Source organism: Pagrus pagrus (genome assembly GCF_965226575.1).
Source record: "Pagrus pagrus genome assembly, chromosome: 19".
Taxonomy (NCBI): domain Eukaryota; kingdom Metazoa; phylum Chordata; class Actinopteri; order Spariformes; family Sparidae; genus Pagrus; species Pagrus pagrus.
In genome coordinates, this window is record NC_140203.1 from 21,008,135 (window position 1) to 21,025,940 (window position 17,806).

The 17,806-nt window shown below is 40.9% G+C and overlaps 1 protein-coding gene across 1 annotated transcript; it reads right to left on the reverse strand.

The window, feature by feature from the left end:
* Positions 1 to 463: 463 nt before the first annotated feature.
* On the reverse strand, positions 464 to 17,427 carry bnip3lb (BCL2 interacting protein 3 like b). Its single transcript, XM_084383765.1, has 6 exons — positions 16,943 to 17,427; positions 11,600 to 11,831; positions 7,921 to 7,999; positions 7,426 to 7,529; positions 5,663 to 5,812; positions 464 to 2,911 (listed from the first exon to the last, which is right to left on the reverse strand). The coding sequence occupies exons 1-6, from the start codon at positions 16,998 to 17,000 to the stop codon at positions 2,863 to 2,865; spliced, it is 672 nt and encodes a 223-aa protein (XP_084239891.1). The 5' UTR covers positions 17,001 to 17,427; the 3' UTR covers positions 464 to 2,862.
* Positions 17,428 to 17,806: the final 379 nt, after the last annotated feature.

Sequence of the window (17,806 nt, forward strand, 5' to 3'; positions counted from 1 at the left end):
TTGCAGCTTGTTATGCAATTGTAAATGTTTGAGATTTGGTTGCGTTTATTAGTTTCATATTACAGTAAATTGAATATGGAAGATATTTCTGGCCTGCCTGTCTGATAATTTGTATAATTTATAACTTTATTAGTATTTTTTTTAGACAAAATGGTTCATTTTAAATGTATGACTGAATTATAACAATGAAAACAATTAGTTTAAAGGATTACGTGTTCAAGAATCAACAAAAAGGGAAATTAATTGCAATTATAAAGGTCATTACATTGTGGAAGTCAGATCAGCATTTAACAAAATTGGACAATTTATTTTCCTGACATGTTTTAATTAAATAATTCCTCCATTTCTTACAAACCATATTAAGATTGAAGTATAGTAATTAAAAGACTGAGGGTTTTTCCTCTAGGACACGTGTTAAAACAGTCATTCGGGACTCAACACTAATAAAGTCACACTCAGTGAATAGCTTCATTCAGGTAATCTTTAATGACAAAATGTTTATCATTTTTCCAATGTAGTGGGAAAAAGAAAATCAAAGCAAATGCATCATTACAATAACTACTGTTAGACCATCGCAGTCAGAGGGAAATCTCTTTCCACACCTTCCATTTCCTATTCACATTACGCCCCGCCATCGACAATAGGGGATCTTTATTTCCACACTTTGAAACACAATCTGAGTCAAACTCGACTCCCGCTCTGTGCGTTCACAATCTTTCTGCAACACCGGGAAGAAAAAAAACAAAAAAAACAAAACGGATGAGTCAAAACAAAACAAACAGGAAAGAACGGTCCAAAATGTCGCTGTGGAAGCTGCGTGGACAAACAACAGTGCAGTACCTCTGTGGCTGTGATGGAGGCGATACAGAAGAGTCTGTCGTGAGAGGTAAAAGGAAAAGAGAGCGCGTCCTGAGTCGACCTGCTGGGTCAAATGGTATTTGCAGCTAAATAATTTCATGGAGAGGCTTTTTTTTTAAAAAAAGGCAACGCAGCAATGTCCATTTTTGCTGAAGTCTGTAAAAGTACAATAATGCCCACCTTTAAAACTGAAACTGTCACCACAGTGGTCAGCTACAAACCAGTTAGTGGAAGAAAAACTGCAGAAGATTATTTAGTCCTGATCACCAGATCTCTAAGGGACTATTTACATCTGGTTGGGGTGAGTTTGCTTCAAAAAGGCCCCGACAGAAGTCCTGCAGGAATAAAGAATAACTTAGTGGGAACTAAATCAAATATCATTTGACCCAGGTCTGCCTATGGAAGGTCCACTGACTACAGTCCAGCCTCAGAGATACTGCAGTCAGGCGATCATGCTGCAGACCTCAATGAGCATGATAGCCACGTACCTGTGTTTGCACATGAAGCAGAGGCTGAAACTAAACTCCGTCAGTTGATCAGAAGCTGCTACACGTCTGCAGTGAGGATCACTTGGTACCTTCTGTCTGTGTGCGACCCTTCACCTGCAGCTCAATAAAGGATTTGTGCTTGTTTTGGGGACATTTTGGCAAAATGTTGTTGGGAGTGTAAGAAGGCAGGGCTGGATACCACCGGATGTTTCTTTCTCATGGAATGCGGCTTAAAAAAACAATTTCAAATCCCCAAATCCAACCAAAATCAATGTTTTATACCAAATTAAAATTTTGATTGAAATACTTGGATTTTTAAATAAAATTCCATCCTCAAACAAATGGCAATAAAGCACGCTCTCTATATATTAAATCTCATGGGGTTCTTTCTGTTAGCTTTTTGGATCAGAATCATTTCTGATGAGCTTAAATCAACAAAACTATGAAACAACCAGTGATATCCAGCCCGATCTGGAGTAAAAAGCACAAGAAGCTCTGCGACATGTTGCAGACAAACACTGGAAGGACAACGTAGACAGTTTGGACAGACGACTGAACCTTTTCCGGACCGTGCAGCGCCGTTACCCGAGACCCAACCACGAAATACTGTTAGTGGACACACTGAGAGGGACACATTGCCTGTCTTGTCTGCCTGCACAACACACATCTACACCCTTGTTTCCAGTTATCGTCACTTTGCAAAAATGTTCATTCAGATGAAGAACTGAAGAGAATTCCTAGTTTCCGTCGCAACAAAAACGTCACATAAATCTCTCTCGTCTGGCACACAGAGCCAGAGACCGTCAGTGCCAGTGCAATTCTTGAGCGCTTGTGGTTTGGGATGGCCACTATGGTAACTCCTTTCATCGTTACAACTTCTCAATAAACCACCACTTTATTTAAAATAAATTAAAAAAAACAAAAAACGATATAGGCTAAAGAAAATGGCTACTTTCAAAAAGGCATGATCACTTGTTCAGTTCGCGTAGCCGACTCTGAATTTTGGTCGAAACCCTTTCCGAGATCGAGCGTTGGGCTACTCGTGTAGGTGGCACAATCTGTGGTCAGCTCTAAAACTGGGCAGTCCTCTCTTGTTGTCAGATGATCAAAGGGCGAGAGTTTGGTTTGATGCTGCGACCCTCCCTGAAAACCCACCCGTTATAAACACTGAAACCCAAATGGCTGGGGGAAGAGGAAACGTGACCTTAATCATTCTTTGAAAAGCTTATACAAATGAGTGAAGGGTACGAGGGAGGGGGAGGGGATATCTACAGACAGCCGGAGAACAGCGATCAAGAAAAAAAGAGGTTTGGGGAAGGAAGGGGAGAGAAAGGGAGGAAGAGGCTGATGCATTTTCTCCTGAGAACATGTCATATCTCAGGGACGAGGGAGGGGGAGGAGCGGGGGCAGGCGGGACAGAGGGAGGAGAGACGGGCGTTCTTCTTCTTCTCACGACAGCAAAACTTTCTCCAACAACCCACGGCCACTTCTCAGGCACTTTTCTTCAGGTTCGGGTTCAGAAAGAGCTGGCGGGTGGCGTGGTCAACCTCTTTCCGATGTAGACTCTGATGGGAAGACAAGGAGAAGGTCAGGATCACCATCCAACACAGCATCCTTACTGCAGTGTGTGAATGAGACTGTTACAACAACACTGTGAGAAACATCCTGATCAACGACTGAGATACATTCATTATTCTGTCTTTACCTTTCAATGGAGGAATGATTTGACTTGTCCTGCAGATGTTACTGATAACCAATTGCTTCATTGTAAGAATTGCTGAAACAGACCTATTGTTAGTGTTATTGATTTCCTCTGCACTTTTCCTGCAACAGACAAGTCGCTATAGCCAGGTTTTCATCCCAATGTAACACAAATTCTAAACAAATTTCCATAAAATTGTCAAAAGGAAATGCAAGTGTCATGTGCGTTTCTATCGACTAGAACAAGATGACATCATCTAGTATGCTACAAACCAAGCCATTAAAGGTTGTTACTGGCAAATTTCCAGAACCAAATGAAAAACAGGCCCAATAGATATCAGACAGATAGAAAACCAACACAGTACAAATATCTACTAATGACATAAAACTACTGAATGTGCTACTACAGGAAATGAAGAGTACAGAAAATTAGCTAATTACAAAAAATTATAAATGATGAAGGAATGATATAACATCATTGAATTTCTTTTAATTGGAATGAATATCAACACTTTCACATAGAAAAGTCTCAAGGAAATTAAAATAAGCCTACTTGGACAAGTCTACACACAAAACAGCCTAATAAGTGGGTTTTTCAGCTCTGAAGCTACAGTATATTTAACAAGATCTGTGGCACTCAGTTTTTTTATGCAGGACCAAGTCACTTCTAGATGTGATGGACCTACATTAATACTACACAGAACCAACGTTTGGTTGCAAGAAAGTGAAAACTAGTAGAGATGAAAATGACAGATTCTTCATTTGGGTAAAAAAAAATGACTTCCTGTTATTAAATCGGCTACTGTTACCATTCTGCAACAACTATTTAAATAAAAACATGTTGCCAAGTTTCCTTCAGGTCTCTTGGATGTTCGGGACAAATTTTAATCCAATCCAGTGAAAAATAAGCGTCTGGTGGGGTGTCGAATAGGTGCCAAAAAATCATTACAGAATGAAAAAGTAGAAAACGTGACAGAAATGTGACATTTCTGTGAGAAAAGGTCCTCTACAGTCATCTCATCGTCCCACAGATCTGATGTTTTCATCTGTCAACTGGAGCCGAACCTCCAGTGGATGTTTAAGTCTCATGCTTTATGTACGTCATGATTAATTCACTAAGAATGTTCTGATGTTAGCAAGATTCATACAGAAGCCAAAAAACATGTAGAGTACAAGATGGACAGATTATTGACAGGAGAGAGATACTCATCAAGGAAACACATCAGTCAAATCTTAAATATGAAGAAAGCTTGTATCTCACTCAGGAGTTCAGTCTTGTGTCGTTGTGTGTGAAAAGTCACACATTGGGCAAAGTTGGCCCTGAAGAAATGATCAGAAATTAATGAAAAACATTTGTGGGAATAAATTTGAGTTTCCCCCGTGTGTTTGATAAAAATGCTACACCAACAATGTGCTGTAGGTGGATAAAATCTGTTTAACTCCGAAAAGGTACAATTCTACTGTTGAGTAACTCCTAACCCTCAACTCCTTCATCTCGTCTTTGGTGTCTTCTTTCACTTTAAGCTAACTCATTAACTAGGAAACATTCTGTTCCTGTTCCATCCTATTGAACTATTCTTAGCCTGCAGCTTGACATGCAGATTAGGATTTATAGATAATTATGGGGGTTTTTTTTGAGCTGAGGCCATTAGATAATTCACACATAATACTGTCCAATTCCAAACTGAACTCTTCTCAGGCATCTGAAGAGTAGAAAAGTAGAATAATACATCCCCAAAACGCTAATTTTGCAATCAGATGAATCAATTACTTTAAGTAAAAGTGATATTGGAATATAATAATATTAATAAAATATAATAAAATATAATATAGCTTTTGTCAGGTGATATCAGGTAAAAATGATGCCAATATATGAGTTATCTCTTCATAACAACTAAAAAACACCAACACCCAGCACTACAGACTAACAGATCATTTGAAAAAATGAAGACATTGTGTATTTAGAGGATTATGAGACAGAAATAATCTAACCAGCCCTTTGTCTCATGAACATCACTAACAGTTCAGTGGAAAAAACCACAATGACTTATTATATAGCTGTATAGACCCCGGAAAGGCCAACAAGGGTGTTGTGACTCTGACAGGTGTGCTAATGACACTCATTACACGTCACATCACGAAACAAGAGTAGGCGGCTGTTGGAGGTATCACTGCCGTGACATTATCTGACTGAGAAGGCAGGATTATTGCAACATGTATTATCACGCACACAGAGTGCTCCTGGGAGTGTCGCAGCTCTCAGAGACAGCAGGTGTGCTGCCTCTCACTCAGCAGCTGCTCTGTCAGTGTGTCACACAGATATGAAGGGAGGGACACAGCTCAGCCTGTGTGTGGCTCTACAGCTCCCCCTACTGGGCCTGATGTACAACTGGAGAATGTTTGGAAATATGAGTAAAAATGAAACATGGATGATGTTAAAAAAAAAAAAAAGGAAATGGAAATTAGCTTTTAAGGACAAGTACATATCAATGTGAGCTGTCAAGAAAAACCATTCTGATGAGCAAAAATGGAAATCAGTTCTATGCATTTCATTAAACTACTGTCAGACTCAATGACAGTGTGACTGGAGGTGCAGGTGGTGCTTTTTTTCTTACCCCAGGCCCAGAGCCAGGATGTGTGATAGTAGCAGCGAGGGGATGAAGACTTTGAGGAACTCGGCGGAGAAGATGCCTCCTTTCTTCATGGCCCCGGTCTTCCTCATGCTGAGTGTTACCGAGCGTCGAGGGTGACGGAAATGAAACTCCCTGCACAGATCACAGTCACATTAGACACAGAGCTGCTGATTGACAACGTGACACCTGTCAATCATGGCAAATATGCCCCTAAAACATCGACTGTCTGAGTCATTCTTCAGTTAAAATGTGACAATTTGCTTCATTTCTCTGTTTTCAGTCATTGATCATTTAATGCCTTTTTTAAGGGCTATACAACCAGTCACAATGTCCTGGGTAGAAAACACCTGCGTCATGTGTCATTTCAAAGTGTATACATCATATTAATCTAAAATGTATGTTTGATGCTCTAATAGAATAACAACACCTTCACTAATGATAGGTAGGAGACCTAATGTACCCGACTGGGCCGCAGACTTAAGAAAATGACAGCTTAACTTTACTAAAAACAAGCAGGTAGTCCAACTGCAGGTGAGTTGACGCTCTTGATTTATCAAAGACGCTAGCAAAGCAACATGGGACATAAAATAAGCACAGCAGACATATCAGTGTTTAACAATACATCTTTAAATGTTACAATTATGGCTAAAAATGACAACAGACATGAACAAGTTGGCAAGTTGGTCTCAGCAAAGCAATTCAATCACCAGCTGTCTACACATAAGTTACTGCTGATTTCACAACATCACAGTGATTCAGTCTATAATTTGTCTGACAAGACGAGCAATTTGAAGACATTGACTTGTGTAACTGTGATGGACAAATAATCATTTAATCCATAATGAAAATAATCATTAGCTGTAACCCTATAGTAGTTTTCAAAGCTGCCACTAAGACACCAATCTCAGGAGCTGAACTTAACTCCTAAAGGCTGATTTACAGTAGCTCTATGCAGAGCCTACATTGTAATCCACACAAGTAGTCTACGCCGTTGTGAAAGTTTATACATGTGTGCTGGCTTGTCTGAGTTGCTCTGTATTAACACCACCAAAACGCCACTTTGGGGTGGGTTTTGAGAGTTCCTGTAACATTTCCACAAAACATGGTGACTGAAACTAAGTACATTATTTTCGAGTGGAGCTAATAAATGTAGAACATGAGGGACTTCTAGTGAAAGAACTGCAACGCAGAAGAGAGAGAAGGTGTCGGAGGAGATGGTCTGTACCGCTACTGGACTGACTGAGGGTGAATTTTCTCTGCCAAGTCTAAGCTTTTGTGGGAAGAAAGAGATTTGGGGTTTCTAGAGAGATTCACTTCAAACTTCCTCACAGGTATACTTAAATTTGAGGTCATAATTTAAAAATCATTACAACTTTAGATGAGTTAAGCTCTCAGTTGTGGCGGCTGCTGCTGGAATAGATGGAAGAAGGGGAACCTGTTCTTTTTCCAGGCCTCATCCCATATTTGTTTGAAACACTGGCAGCACAGAGGGCTATTACAGAAACGTTTGCTCATGACAAGAATAAAAAAGGAAGAAGAGGAAGAAACTGGCTTCACCCTGTAGCTCAATTAACCTTCAGATCAAGTTATGTCAGCATCAGAGTTTCACACATTGACTTTATATCTGTGCTTTAGATCAACTTTATTGCCGTACTAATTGACCACTTTCTCAGCACAAACGAGCAGCTGTCTGTGTTCGGTTGCCGTGGAAACAGTACTGCAATGTTTACTGAGTTGAGACTTACTTGGGGGGAATGTTTTCCGGTCGACTAGACCAGTCAGCAACCCAATCTGCGTCCTTCATCAGGATGTCCATATCTCTTTCCTTGTCCATGACGTCCTCTTCTGACTAAAAACACGAACACACATAGTTCAGCCTTCAGTCTTTACGTCCATGATGACTATTCTTTCATGACAAAAATGAAATGTTTTGTATATTCATGCATGTGTGTGCGATGAACATAAAGACTCATTCTCAAATCAGATTTTGACGACACAAAAATACACAAAAGTTTTGTTTCCAGGGCGCTCTGACAGATCGACAGAGAACGTGATGGTGACAGAGAAAGAAACAGACATCCACACAGGGTGTGGCAGCCGTCTCCATGGAAACTAAAGGTAGGCAGCAGTTGTAGACGCATGACACACACTCTCCTGTACACGCACCACTTCGGGTCCAGTGGTTGAGGTTGCCTTGGCAACAGACTGATGGAAAACCTGAGAGGCACATGAGCTCTTACTTGGCTGTCTCTTCTGCTGGTCACGTCCACGTCAAAGATGATCTGTCCCTCATCCTGGGGACTGTGGGGCCGCGGAGGGCTGCAGACAGAGGGGGAAAAAAACGACACGTCAGAGGCCTCCCTATTAGCAAACTCATGAACTCCTGACTCCTTATGAACTTCACTGCATGCTGGGAAATTCTCATGTGTGAGTTAACAGGATTGATACCATAGGAATGGGAAATATTTCAATCATTTCACAGAACATCTCAAACATATTTCAGGTCAAATGTTAGACAGCCATTACAAATCAGTGCACAGAGGATATTAACAGGTAACCATGGCAACAGTGCTTCAGATATGTCTCTATATGACGATCCCGACACAGCTTCTGTTTTCGCCGTGGGTACATTGTGAAGGTATTAGTGCTTCCATGTCTACGTTACTTGGTTGGATTTTCTTTGGTTGAATTCTTTGTTAATACAAAACACACTGAATCCAGGTTAAAGGAAGAACACGTATTTTACCATAATGTCTCCAGATGTTAGAAAGCAAGAAAGCCAAAAACATGTAATATAAAATAAAACCAAAACTTTTTTAATACTACTGGTTACATTATGGACTGGAGAATAGCCAGGACAAGTCACTTCATCAATTAGTCAATGAACATAAAATGAATCGAAATCTATTTTGATGATCAAATAATTGTCCTTTGTCATTTTTTTTAAATAAATATACATTATACAATTAGCGGGGTTCAAAAGGTTCAGTTTTTCTCCATCTCCGATCCTCAAAACATGTTTAGGGTATTAGTGGTTGTTCTAACAAAAAATAAACAAACAAACGAGCGAGCGTGAAAAGCAATGGGAAGATTACACGTTTGGGTTAACTTGGCTTTAACTTATTTTGTAGTAAATACTCATTACACAGTGCCTTCAAGTCTTTCACTATGCTATTCAGTCTGCCACCAGGCTAGGTGTTTCCAGGAGAAACAAAGGACGAATTACCACACAAAGGAAGCGCCTTTGCCACTGCACAAACAGAACAGGAAGTGGCACTGTTTTCTCAAGTCAATATCTCCAGGTAACAATGGAACAACTGGACTAACTGTGGAAACTCTAGACTGATGGAGGAGGCGGAGAAGGTGAAGAGGGAGAGTGACAGAAACTAAGGTAAAACAAGAATGAACTGGGGGAATTTACTCGATGGAGAGCTCCAGTGTTGTGTCAAAGTCTGTTTCCCCGCTGATATGCGTTTCCCCTTATCGGCAGGAATTAGTATAATAAATATAATAAACCGGTATTCTTTCAACTAGATCAGTAACAAAACATTCCTACTTATTAATACAAGTGGGTGTTTACTTTGCCTTTTAATAACACTGAGATCAGGGTTCCTAGGTCCAATTGGGATTCTTGTGGTTGCTTTTTTTCCACTTCTATAGGAAAAAGCCCCCCAAATTTAAATCAATCACAAACAAAAATAACTGTTGCTAACTTGCAGCTCTCGTATTAGCAGTACTTGTTATGCATTAATGCTTACAAATCTCATCTCCAGCTCAAAGTGTTCTCCCTCCAGGCATAGATACATATTTCTGTGTTTCTGTCTGTCACCCCCTGCTGTTTTTTGGTTTCATGAAGCTACTTTGTAAGTTAGTGTGTAAACAGGAAGTAGGTCAGATGCCATCCTGTGGTTTCCTTGGCAGAGGAAATGACTGGAAGTTAAAACATTATTGCTCAAAGCTTATCTAAAGATTTTACTGTTGTTTTATGGATATTCTTCAGTGTAGTTTATACCAGTGAGGTTTATTCTGTGATTGTTGATGAGTCACCTTTATTGCTCACATCATAATGTGTTGCAAGTTGTTGTTTTTGTTGATAAAAGTGACAAAATTCATAGAAATAAAATGTAACATGTTAATAAAATAAACGACATGTAGAAGACATGACAGTAATGCTGTAATTATTTCAGTTAGACTCCTGTTTTGTGACTTTATGAACACTGAGTCTTGCTTGATGTTACAACACGTCGTCTAGGACAGTACAAAATGTTTATCTGTCCTTTACTGAGCAGTTAAGTCCAGCTGTTCCAGTATTGCCGCTCACTGACAAACACCCTCAGGTGACTCACTGACAGCTGGCTGACTGACTCTCTGATAAGCTCGGCTTTATCTCAGCTGATGAGCACACAAAAGCACATGATGTGGCTGGGAGTTGAAGGGTCAGGGATTTTTCCCAGTGCTCGATAAATTACAAGAAGACGTCAGTTTATTTGAGAAGTCAACTCCGCTCCTGAGCAGCTGTCAAGTCGGAGTCAAAGCTGACTCAGCATGTTGAGAACGCAATTATGAAGGAGAAGCCATAAAGTTTCACTTTTCACAGTGAGCTTTTATTGGGTGATTAGCAGACGGGATCGAGGCCATCTGGACTGAAAAGTTATATTTCAGGCAAGACACTCGAGACTGCTGTTTTCCGAACAAGTAAACTATCCAGCGATTGTTGTTCTTAACTGCTTTTCACCAAAGAACACTCAGATTGTTTTAAACGAGCGAGATGGGATCGAGATGATTTCCCCCTTGATTTTTTCATGTCCCCACACACCAAAATATTATTCTCTTTTCTGCTGTAAGATGACACTGTTCTCTGTAGTTCAAAAGAGAGAGAAAGTGAAGAAAACAACTGGAAGGGAACGCAAATAAGCTGCTATTACACATCAGGTTAACATAAAAAGCAGCAGCAAACAACAGAAACGGAGAATTAGAATAATCATCTGACAAGTGAGTTTGTTTTGGATTTAGAAATCAAACATAACTTCTGAAGCAGTCTGCTCCTCTGAGTGAAAGTCAAGAAGAGCTTCAGGCAGGAACCAACCTCACGTGGCCTCAGTCTTTCAGACTATAAACACAGACTTGTATGAACCCAAGAACTCATGACTTTCTTTTAACTTTTCAATCGTGGTGGAAATTCCTGCGCCCTCATGTTCAACAGATGAGGAAATATAACAGACTTAAACCTGCTTCATTTTGTGAGTTTCAGAGTGAATGGACAATTTGTTATCTTCATATGGTTTATTGCATTTTCAAATAAATATTCCTAACTTTTTTCTTTTGTCTTATTTGTGTAGTCTATAGAACAGCACCCCTGGAGCTACTGGGGACTAAGCATCTTCATGGGGACCCTTCAGCTTCCCTTCAGATCCTGGGATATTTTGAACAACTGCTTCAAAACACCTTCAGAAGCTTCTGAAGAGAGCGCTCCACCAACTTATCATTCTGTTTTCAGAACTTTGTGGGATTCATGAAGTACTGTTAAAAAAAGATGCTTTAAAAAAGGATCAAACAGAAGCACAGATTTCCTGTTGTTATTCCTCGCATTCCTCTTCTTTAATAAAACCTGGCACCTACATTACACACCACTGACTCGGTTGGAGATTTGCTAGTAGCTGTTAATGTAACCTCAAGCTATTTACCTCAAGCAGAAATGAGGAGCGGGCTAAAGATGTCTGGTTAGCTCATCTCTTTCAAACTCCACACCCACAGATTTTTTTGAGCTGAGGTTGGGCACTGATACGGTTTATCCAACTTCACACAGCTCCCTCTGGAGCCATAAATATTTACACAACTGTTGCCACATATTCAGTGGTAGCCCAACAGCTGAAAACAGACTTTGATGTGTTAATCGGTGGAGTTCCCCTTCAACACTACCTGTCACAGGAGGAATTGCTGCGACTCGACTCGTGCTGGGCGTCCAGCAGGATCTTCTCCATGTCTCCGTTGTGGATTGAGGACGATGACGGGACGTGCTCCAGCCCCCCCACCATGGCCTCCTCTTCCTCCACCTGAGGGAGGGGCAGCAGGCCCGGGGCCTGGCCTTCTGTGGAGGGTGACTGGGCTGATCCGGCTGTGCCTCTGTTCATCGCTAACTCAACCCAGGACCCTGTGGGGAAAATACAAACACAACTTTCATTCACTCATCTCAGTCAGTGCTTTGAATGCCTAATGTGGTTTTATAATTTTTACCAAAACAGCAAACACATTTATCTGAAAGGTCACCATCACACTCAGTGGTTTCATTTCCTGCTCCAAAGAGATGCTGACCAACATACTTTATTACACAAGGTCCCCTCATAAATTTTTTTTTAAAAAATGGTTTATATTCCAAGTGGTATTATTTAAACTATTTCTTCGTGTTATTGTTTTTGTCAATTCTTTTTATCTTTATGTTCCAAAAATAAACACACATTAATGAAATATCTTTATTAACAACTAAAAATAATGAGCTGTAAATACTGCATGAGCATGTCATGTAAGAGTAAAAAAACATTATTATAGTATGGTCACAATACTGGAATTTGATACTTCAAAACAATACCTTGAAAAATATTGATATTCAATATCATTTTCGATTCCAGGGGGAAAGATTTACACAGCACTGAAGGCAACACTTTAGATTTTTGTTCAAAGGTAAATATAAGGTAAAGGTGAACACACAACTTTTCCTTTCAAAATAATGTGATCGTGTTTGAGAGAAGAGAGAGTGAGAGAGTGCAGCTGGTAGTGGTGTGTCTATACTGCAGATACTGAGAGATTGAACCAATTCAATTATTCAAAATATGCATATGTACAAAAATAACATCTTTGACAACACAACACTGTTGGATGATATCTAGTCTAAAATATCTTGCATAGCAGCCAACTATTTTACAAAGAAGTGCTTGAACTGAATTTATGAAAAAGTGCTGGAGTGCATGAGTATGTTACTACATTAACATAAATATTTGCATATTAGTTTTGCAACCTTTTGCATCGCTTGTCAAAGAGTTTCTCTGTTGAAACGTGTCCAGATGCAAGTGTCACGATCGACTGATAAGACGGACCCAGTAAAGCCATATCAATTACTAAAAGGTCAATATCCTGCTCAGTGCAGATCGATATAATCCAAGCTGCAGGCTTTTTGCTTACATGACCACTAAAATGATTAGTGCGCAAATGGAAGTGCCATTTAACTGTTACCTTTTTTATTTGGGTGCATATTACCACAGTTTTGGTAACATTTCCAGAATAATAGCCAGTCTTTGCCTCTGCAGCAGTGGCTGTATGCACTGCCAATCTATTCTTATGTTCAGTTACAGCCACTGATGTTCATATATGCACTGACGTGTCATAGCAGGACAAGCACAGGTGTAACTAATAAGATTAATGCTGGCTCTTTATTAGTGTCCTGGTGAGCCAGCATGTACAACATGGTGTCCTGAGAACTGGAACACATAAATGGATTTGCAAACATTGTTAATGTTATCAACTGAACCTTCTCTTGCTGTGACATGTCAAAACATGTCAGCGACTGGGGCAGGATGTTCCAGAAGCCACAGCGGTCACAAAGTGCAGCAAAAAGGCCTTTACTCGAAAGCCAAAGAAAAGCAGGGGGATGAAAACGAGAGGAAAGATGTCAAAATGATTTCCTGGTCCTAAGCTGGGACGAGACAACAAGACGTACAGCCTGAGCTTGTCAGTCACAGAAGTTCCAGAGTAAAGCTCTATTTACTGCTGTGTGATGAAAGGGCAGTAAATGCCTGGCCGTGTGTGCGGCGGTGTCTTGTGGACCTTGACTGTGATATATGATGCTCTCCCTGGTTGTACGTGAGCTCTGGCAGGGGCTGGCAGCTGAGGAGGCACAACATGTCGGAGCTGGATTTCAAATATAGAGGAGGGGCAGGTTATCCGGGGCAACAATTTGGAGAATGGGGGAGAGAAATTATCTAATATGCCTGATTGTGCGGCTTTAAAAACACTTTCTCACCAAAATAAAAAAAGAGGAAGGCATACTGAGTAGATTACATGAACCCATGACAGCAAGTAAACACCATGTTCACATGAGCTTTCATGGGACTTATTTTCACCGTTCAGGCATCAGGCCAGTTATACCCCCTACTCAAACGATGCACCCCCTCCCCCTCCCAAAACAGGCCTGGACTCAGCACTCGCACCCATCCTGCAGATTAAACGGCGGACTGCGAGCCAAGCTGCTGTCGACAGCCCATTGTCTCCGCTCCATGGACTAAAACCACACTGCCATGGCGCTGACGCTCCCGAACATTCTGGCCACAGAGCCGTTATCAGCTGTTGTGTCGGTTTAGAGGAAGTAGACACGATGTGACCTCTCTGATCTACTGATGCCGAGGTTCGGACAGGAGGGAGGAGCGCCGAGGCTGCCTCTCGCCTGAAGATTCCAGGTATTAGATTAAAATGTTTATGACTCTGGCGTAAGAGCTCCAAGAATGGCCAAAAATAACACAGTCTCAGATAACAGAGCTCACTGCTGGCCTCTCCATCTCATAAGTGCAAGGCCTTATTGTCCCTAAAGCTGTGACTCAGAGGGACTGTTACAGTCTATGTCCTGGCCATGCCTGCTGTGAATGTAAGACTTTATAAATAAAAGTATTATGACTCTATCAAGTGTTATGTAATGTTGTGACCACTAAGTTTATCAGCAACATGTACAAGTATGGTAATCAACTATAGTGCCGGGTCTATGTTGTGGAAGCAGAGGATTATGGGGCCCCAAACAAAACAGAATGTCTGATCCTTCTGGTAAGTTTTCAGGAGCCAGATTTTTAAAATATTCAAAATTCATCGTCAACCAAGGCTGTCACAATACCAGATTTCACTACACAATTACACATGGCCAAAATAATTCATGATAACGATATTATCCTTATATCCACCCGCAGAGTGTCTCACTCTTGTCCATCATCATTTCCCCTCAATACTTTGTGTGAGAGAATTCCAGTAGCCACACGCTGTGGTATTGTGCTGCAATCCAGTGCAAGTCGGAAGTCGATGTTTCCACGTCGGTAATCCCGACTTCCAATCTACATCCCAATGCGTTTGCTGTGGAAAACATGGACGCCCATAGCATACTGATGTTTGTATGGCAAGTCTGTGAACGTCACAAGCAGGTACAGCAGCAAATTAGGGCACTTTAAAGTCGACTCCTACTGCATGCTCACAAACACTTCTAACAAGCAACTACAAAACTGCTGTTACAGCACGTTTCACAACAGACACACTACATTAAGTAAAAAGTGCACCGCCATACTACTGCGTTATCATCTGTGTTAATATCAGAGAAGTCAGGCCTGGTGGATCTTGCCAAAGTTTCCGACTTGGATGACCATTACATTGCACTTTCTGTGTCAGAGGTCGTTTTTCTCTGAGTTCTGAGTGCAATGGAAGGCAGCATTAGGAAAGTGACAACCAGCATTGCATTACTGCCACCTACTTTGACAAGGTGAGAACAGAAAGACACAGAATTTTTTTGAGGGGCACTGAAATATTTACACAATGTTATTATGAGTATCATTAACACAATATTGGGACAATAAAGTATATCGTATTCGTTATATCAATATTCCATATTAATTCACGGTTGTTGTCAATACCGGTATACTACGACACCCCTATTGTCAATTAATCTGATGATTATTTTCACAATTAATCAAGTGGTTGTTTGGTCTAGGAAATATCAAACATTGGTGAAAAATGTTAATTAGCGTTTCCAAAGCCCATGACCATGTCCTCAAATGTGTTTGTGACAACTCAACTTTATTCAGTTTACAGTCATAGAGGAGAAAAGAAACCAGATAACATTCATATTTTATAAAGTTGGAATCAAAAAAGTTTGACTTATTTTTTCTTAAACAGTTACTCAAAAGGATACATCTATTATCAAAATAGCTGGCGATTAATCTATCAATTGGCAAATAATCAATTACTTGATTAATTGTTGCAGCACTGTTGTTCTAAGGTGCACAGCAGAACTACTAGACTTGAATATAATGACAAAACGGTCTCTAGTAAAAGCAACACTTGTTGCTTTCCGAGTCAAATAACAGGAGTTACAGCCTCACATTCTATTAAATGTACATACAACAGTTGTTAACCTGTGTAGATCAACATTACCACCCACCACCCAAATGCTGGCACCTTGCTCACACCACAGGTAAGTTTTTTTCAAATGTAACCATCCATCACTGGCTATTTGACCCTGTTAATAAAATCAATACGTGTCTGAAAGTAAGACAAGTGGTTGGAAAGTTTGATTCCTGCCCAGACTGAGGTTTTGGATCACCCAGCCTCCATGTTCCTACAGGGCTGTGTGCTGTAACACTTTCCCCACCGACCTCACGTCCGAAACGTCTGTCCCCTTGTCACTGTGGCCATAAATAGCATGCCAAGTCACGGCCCCCCATAGTGTGGTAGAACTTAAACCAGAGCAGCTCTTTACACAGACCCTGAGTCAGTGCAGCAGTGCAATAAACAAGCCTTTGTTTACGTCTCCAATGGCCTGTGAGAGCCTTGGTCTTATATGCAGCCTCTCCCATTTCAACAACTGAATGCTAAGGTGACAAATTTCCACTTACTTAAAATGATCCAGTCAGAAAAAATTTATTTGCCAAATGCTAATTGAGTTAGTTATTAATTAGGAAACAGATCACTATCACTTTGAAATTAATTATTTTTAATAACTCATTTATGGATATTCATAGATATGAATTCTGAAAATATAATATATAAAAAGATAAAAGAAAATATAAACATTAGATATCTATGCTGATTCATGTTGTTTATAAAGATTTCACTCGCCACAAAGAGTGAGTACGTGCAAATTGTCATCATTTCTGTGCCCCCATCTTTGCTAGTTCTGACTTCTTCATCTCGCCTTGTTGACAATGCTTAAACCCGCCTCCGCCCCTCCGCCTCAATCGCTGATTGGCTTATTTGCCTGTCAGTGCCTGCCCGTTGAAACTCCATTGGTCCGACTACTGTCAATAAACACACGGAACATAGCGTTCTTACTTCGCCCCCCTCCAATGTAGCTTCACGGCGAGAAAAAACACATTAACGTGCACAATAAACTATCTTAAATGATTAAAAACCCTCAATTAATCTATCATAAACATAAAGCCACGTACCTAGATACGCTCCTCAGCGAAAAACACACTGACAGACAGTTCCAGGCTAGCATAATGTTAACATTTAGCTTACCGTTTAGCCCGGAGTCTCCGTTGTTGTCTGTAGAAGTAGTGCTAGCAGCCTCGGACATCGTTGTGCCTGGTGAGCAGGGCGGGTTGCATAAAAGACTCAAGTCAGGGCAAAACGTGCACTACCTTATCTGCACACATTCAGACGTGCGTTAGTACAACTGACCCTTCGCCTTCTGTCCCGTTTTTCAGACAGCGGCTAGCTAAGCTAAAGCACCGCTGCCGTTTGTTTTGCGTCCGTAAGCTAGTCTGTGAGCAGCAGCCAGCCGCGAGCCGCTCAGACCCCCACCCCCCCGGAGCTGGCTGATGACGTCAGACTGTCCCGTTGATAAACAAAAGAGGGACATGAATTACATAACGAGCTCAAGACAAAAACACCAGCACAGGCGACGGGCATGCATGAACTGTTAGCATCGATTGTGGATCGAAATTAAGAAATTCAAACACTGGGGCATCTGTCCATCAAGTGACTGCTGCCAGCTCAGTCTGCCCATGGAGAAGGCGTGCGTGCACACACGTACACAGCACACGCAAGTCAAGACACGAGGCAGATGTGTGCCCAATTTGACTCTACACACACACACACACACACACACACCAGCTGATTTCAATACACCCTCAGTGGCTCAAGCACTGCCAAGCGGTTTTGTTATGTTCACCTGTCAGATTCACACCTTGAATATCAGGTAAACTCATTGCTTAATGATGGAGAGTCTCCAGCTGGAGGTGCTCCGATCGATGATATCAGCTGGTCCAGTGTGTTTATAGTGTAAACATGATTCTTGGGTGTCTTATTCTCTGGCAACCTTGAGGATCACCAACTGTCACTGAGAGGCATCAAAACATTGCATAAAACAACAGCATTGCA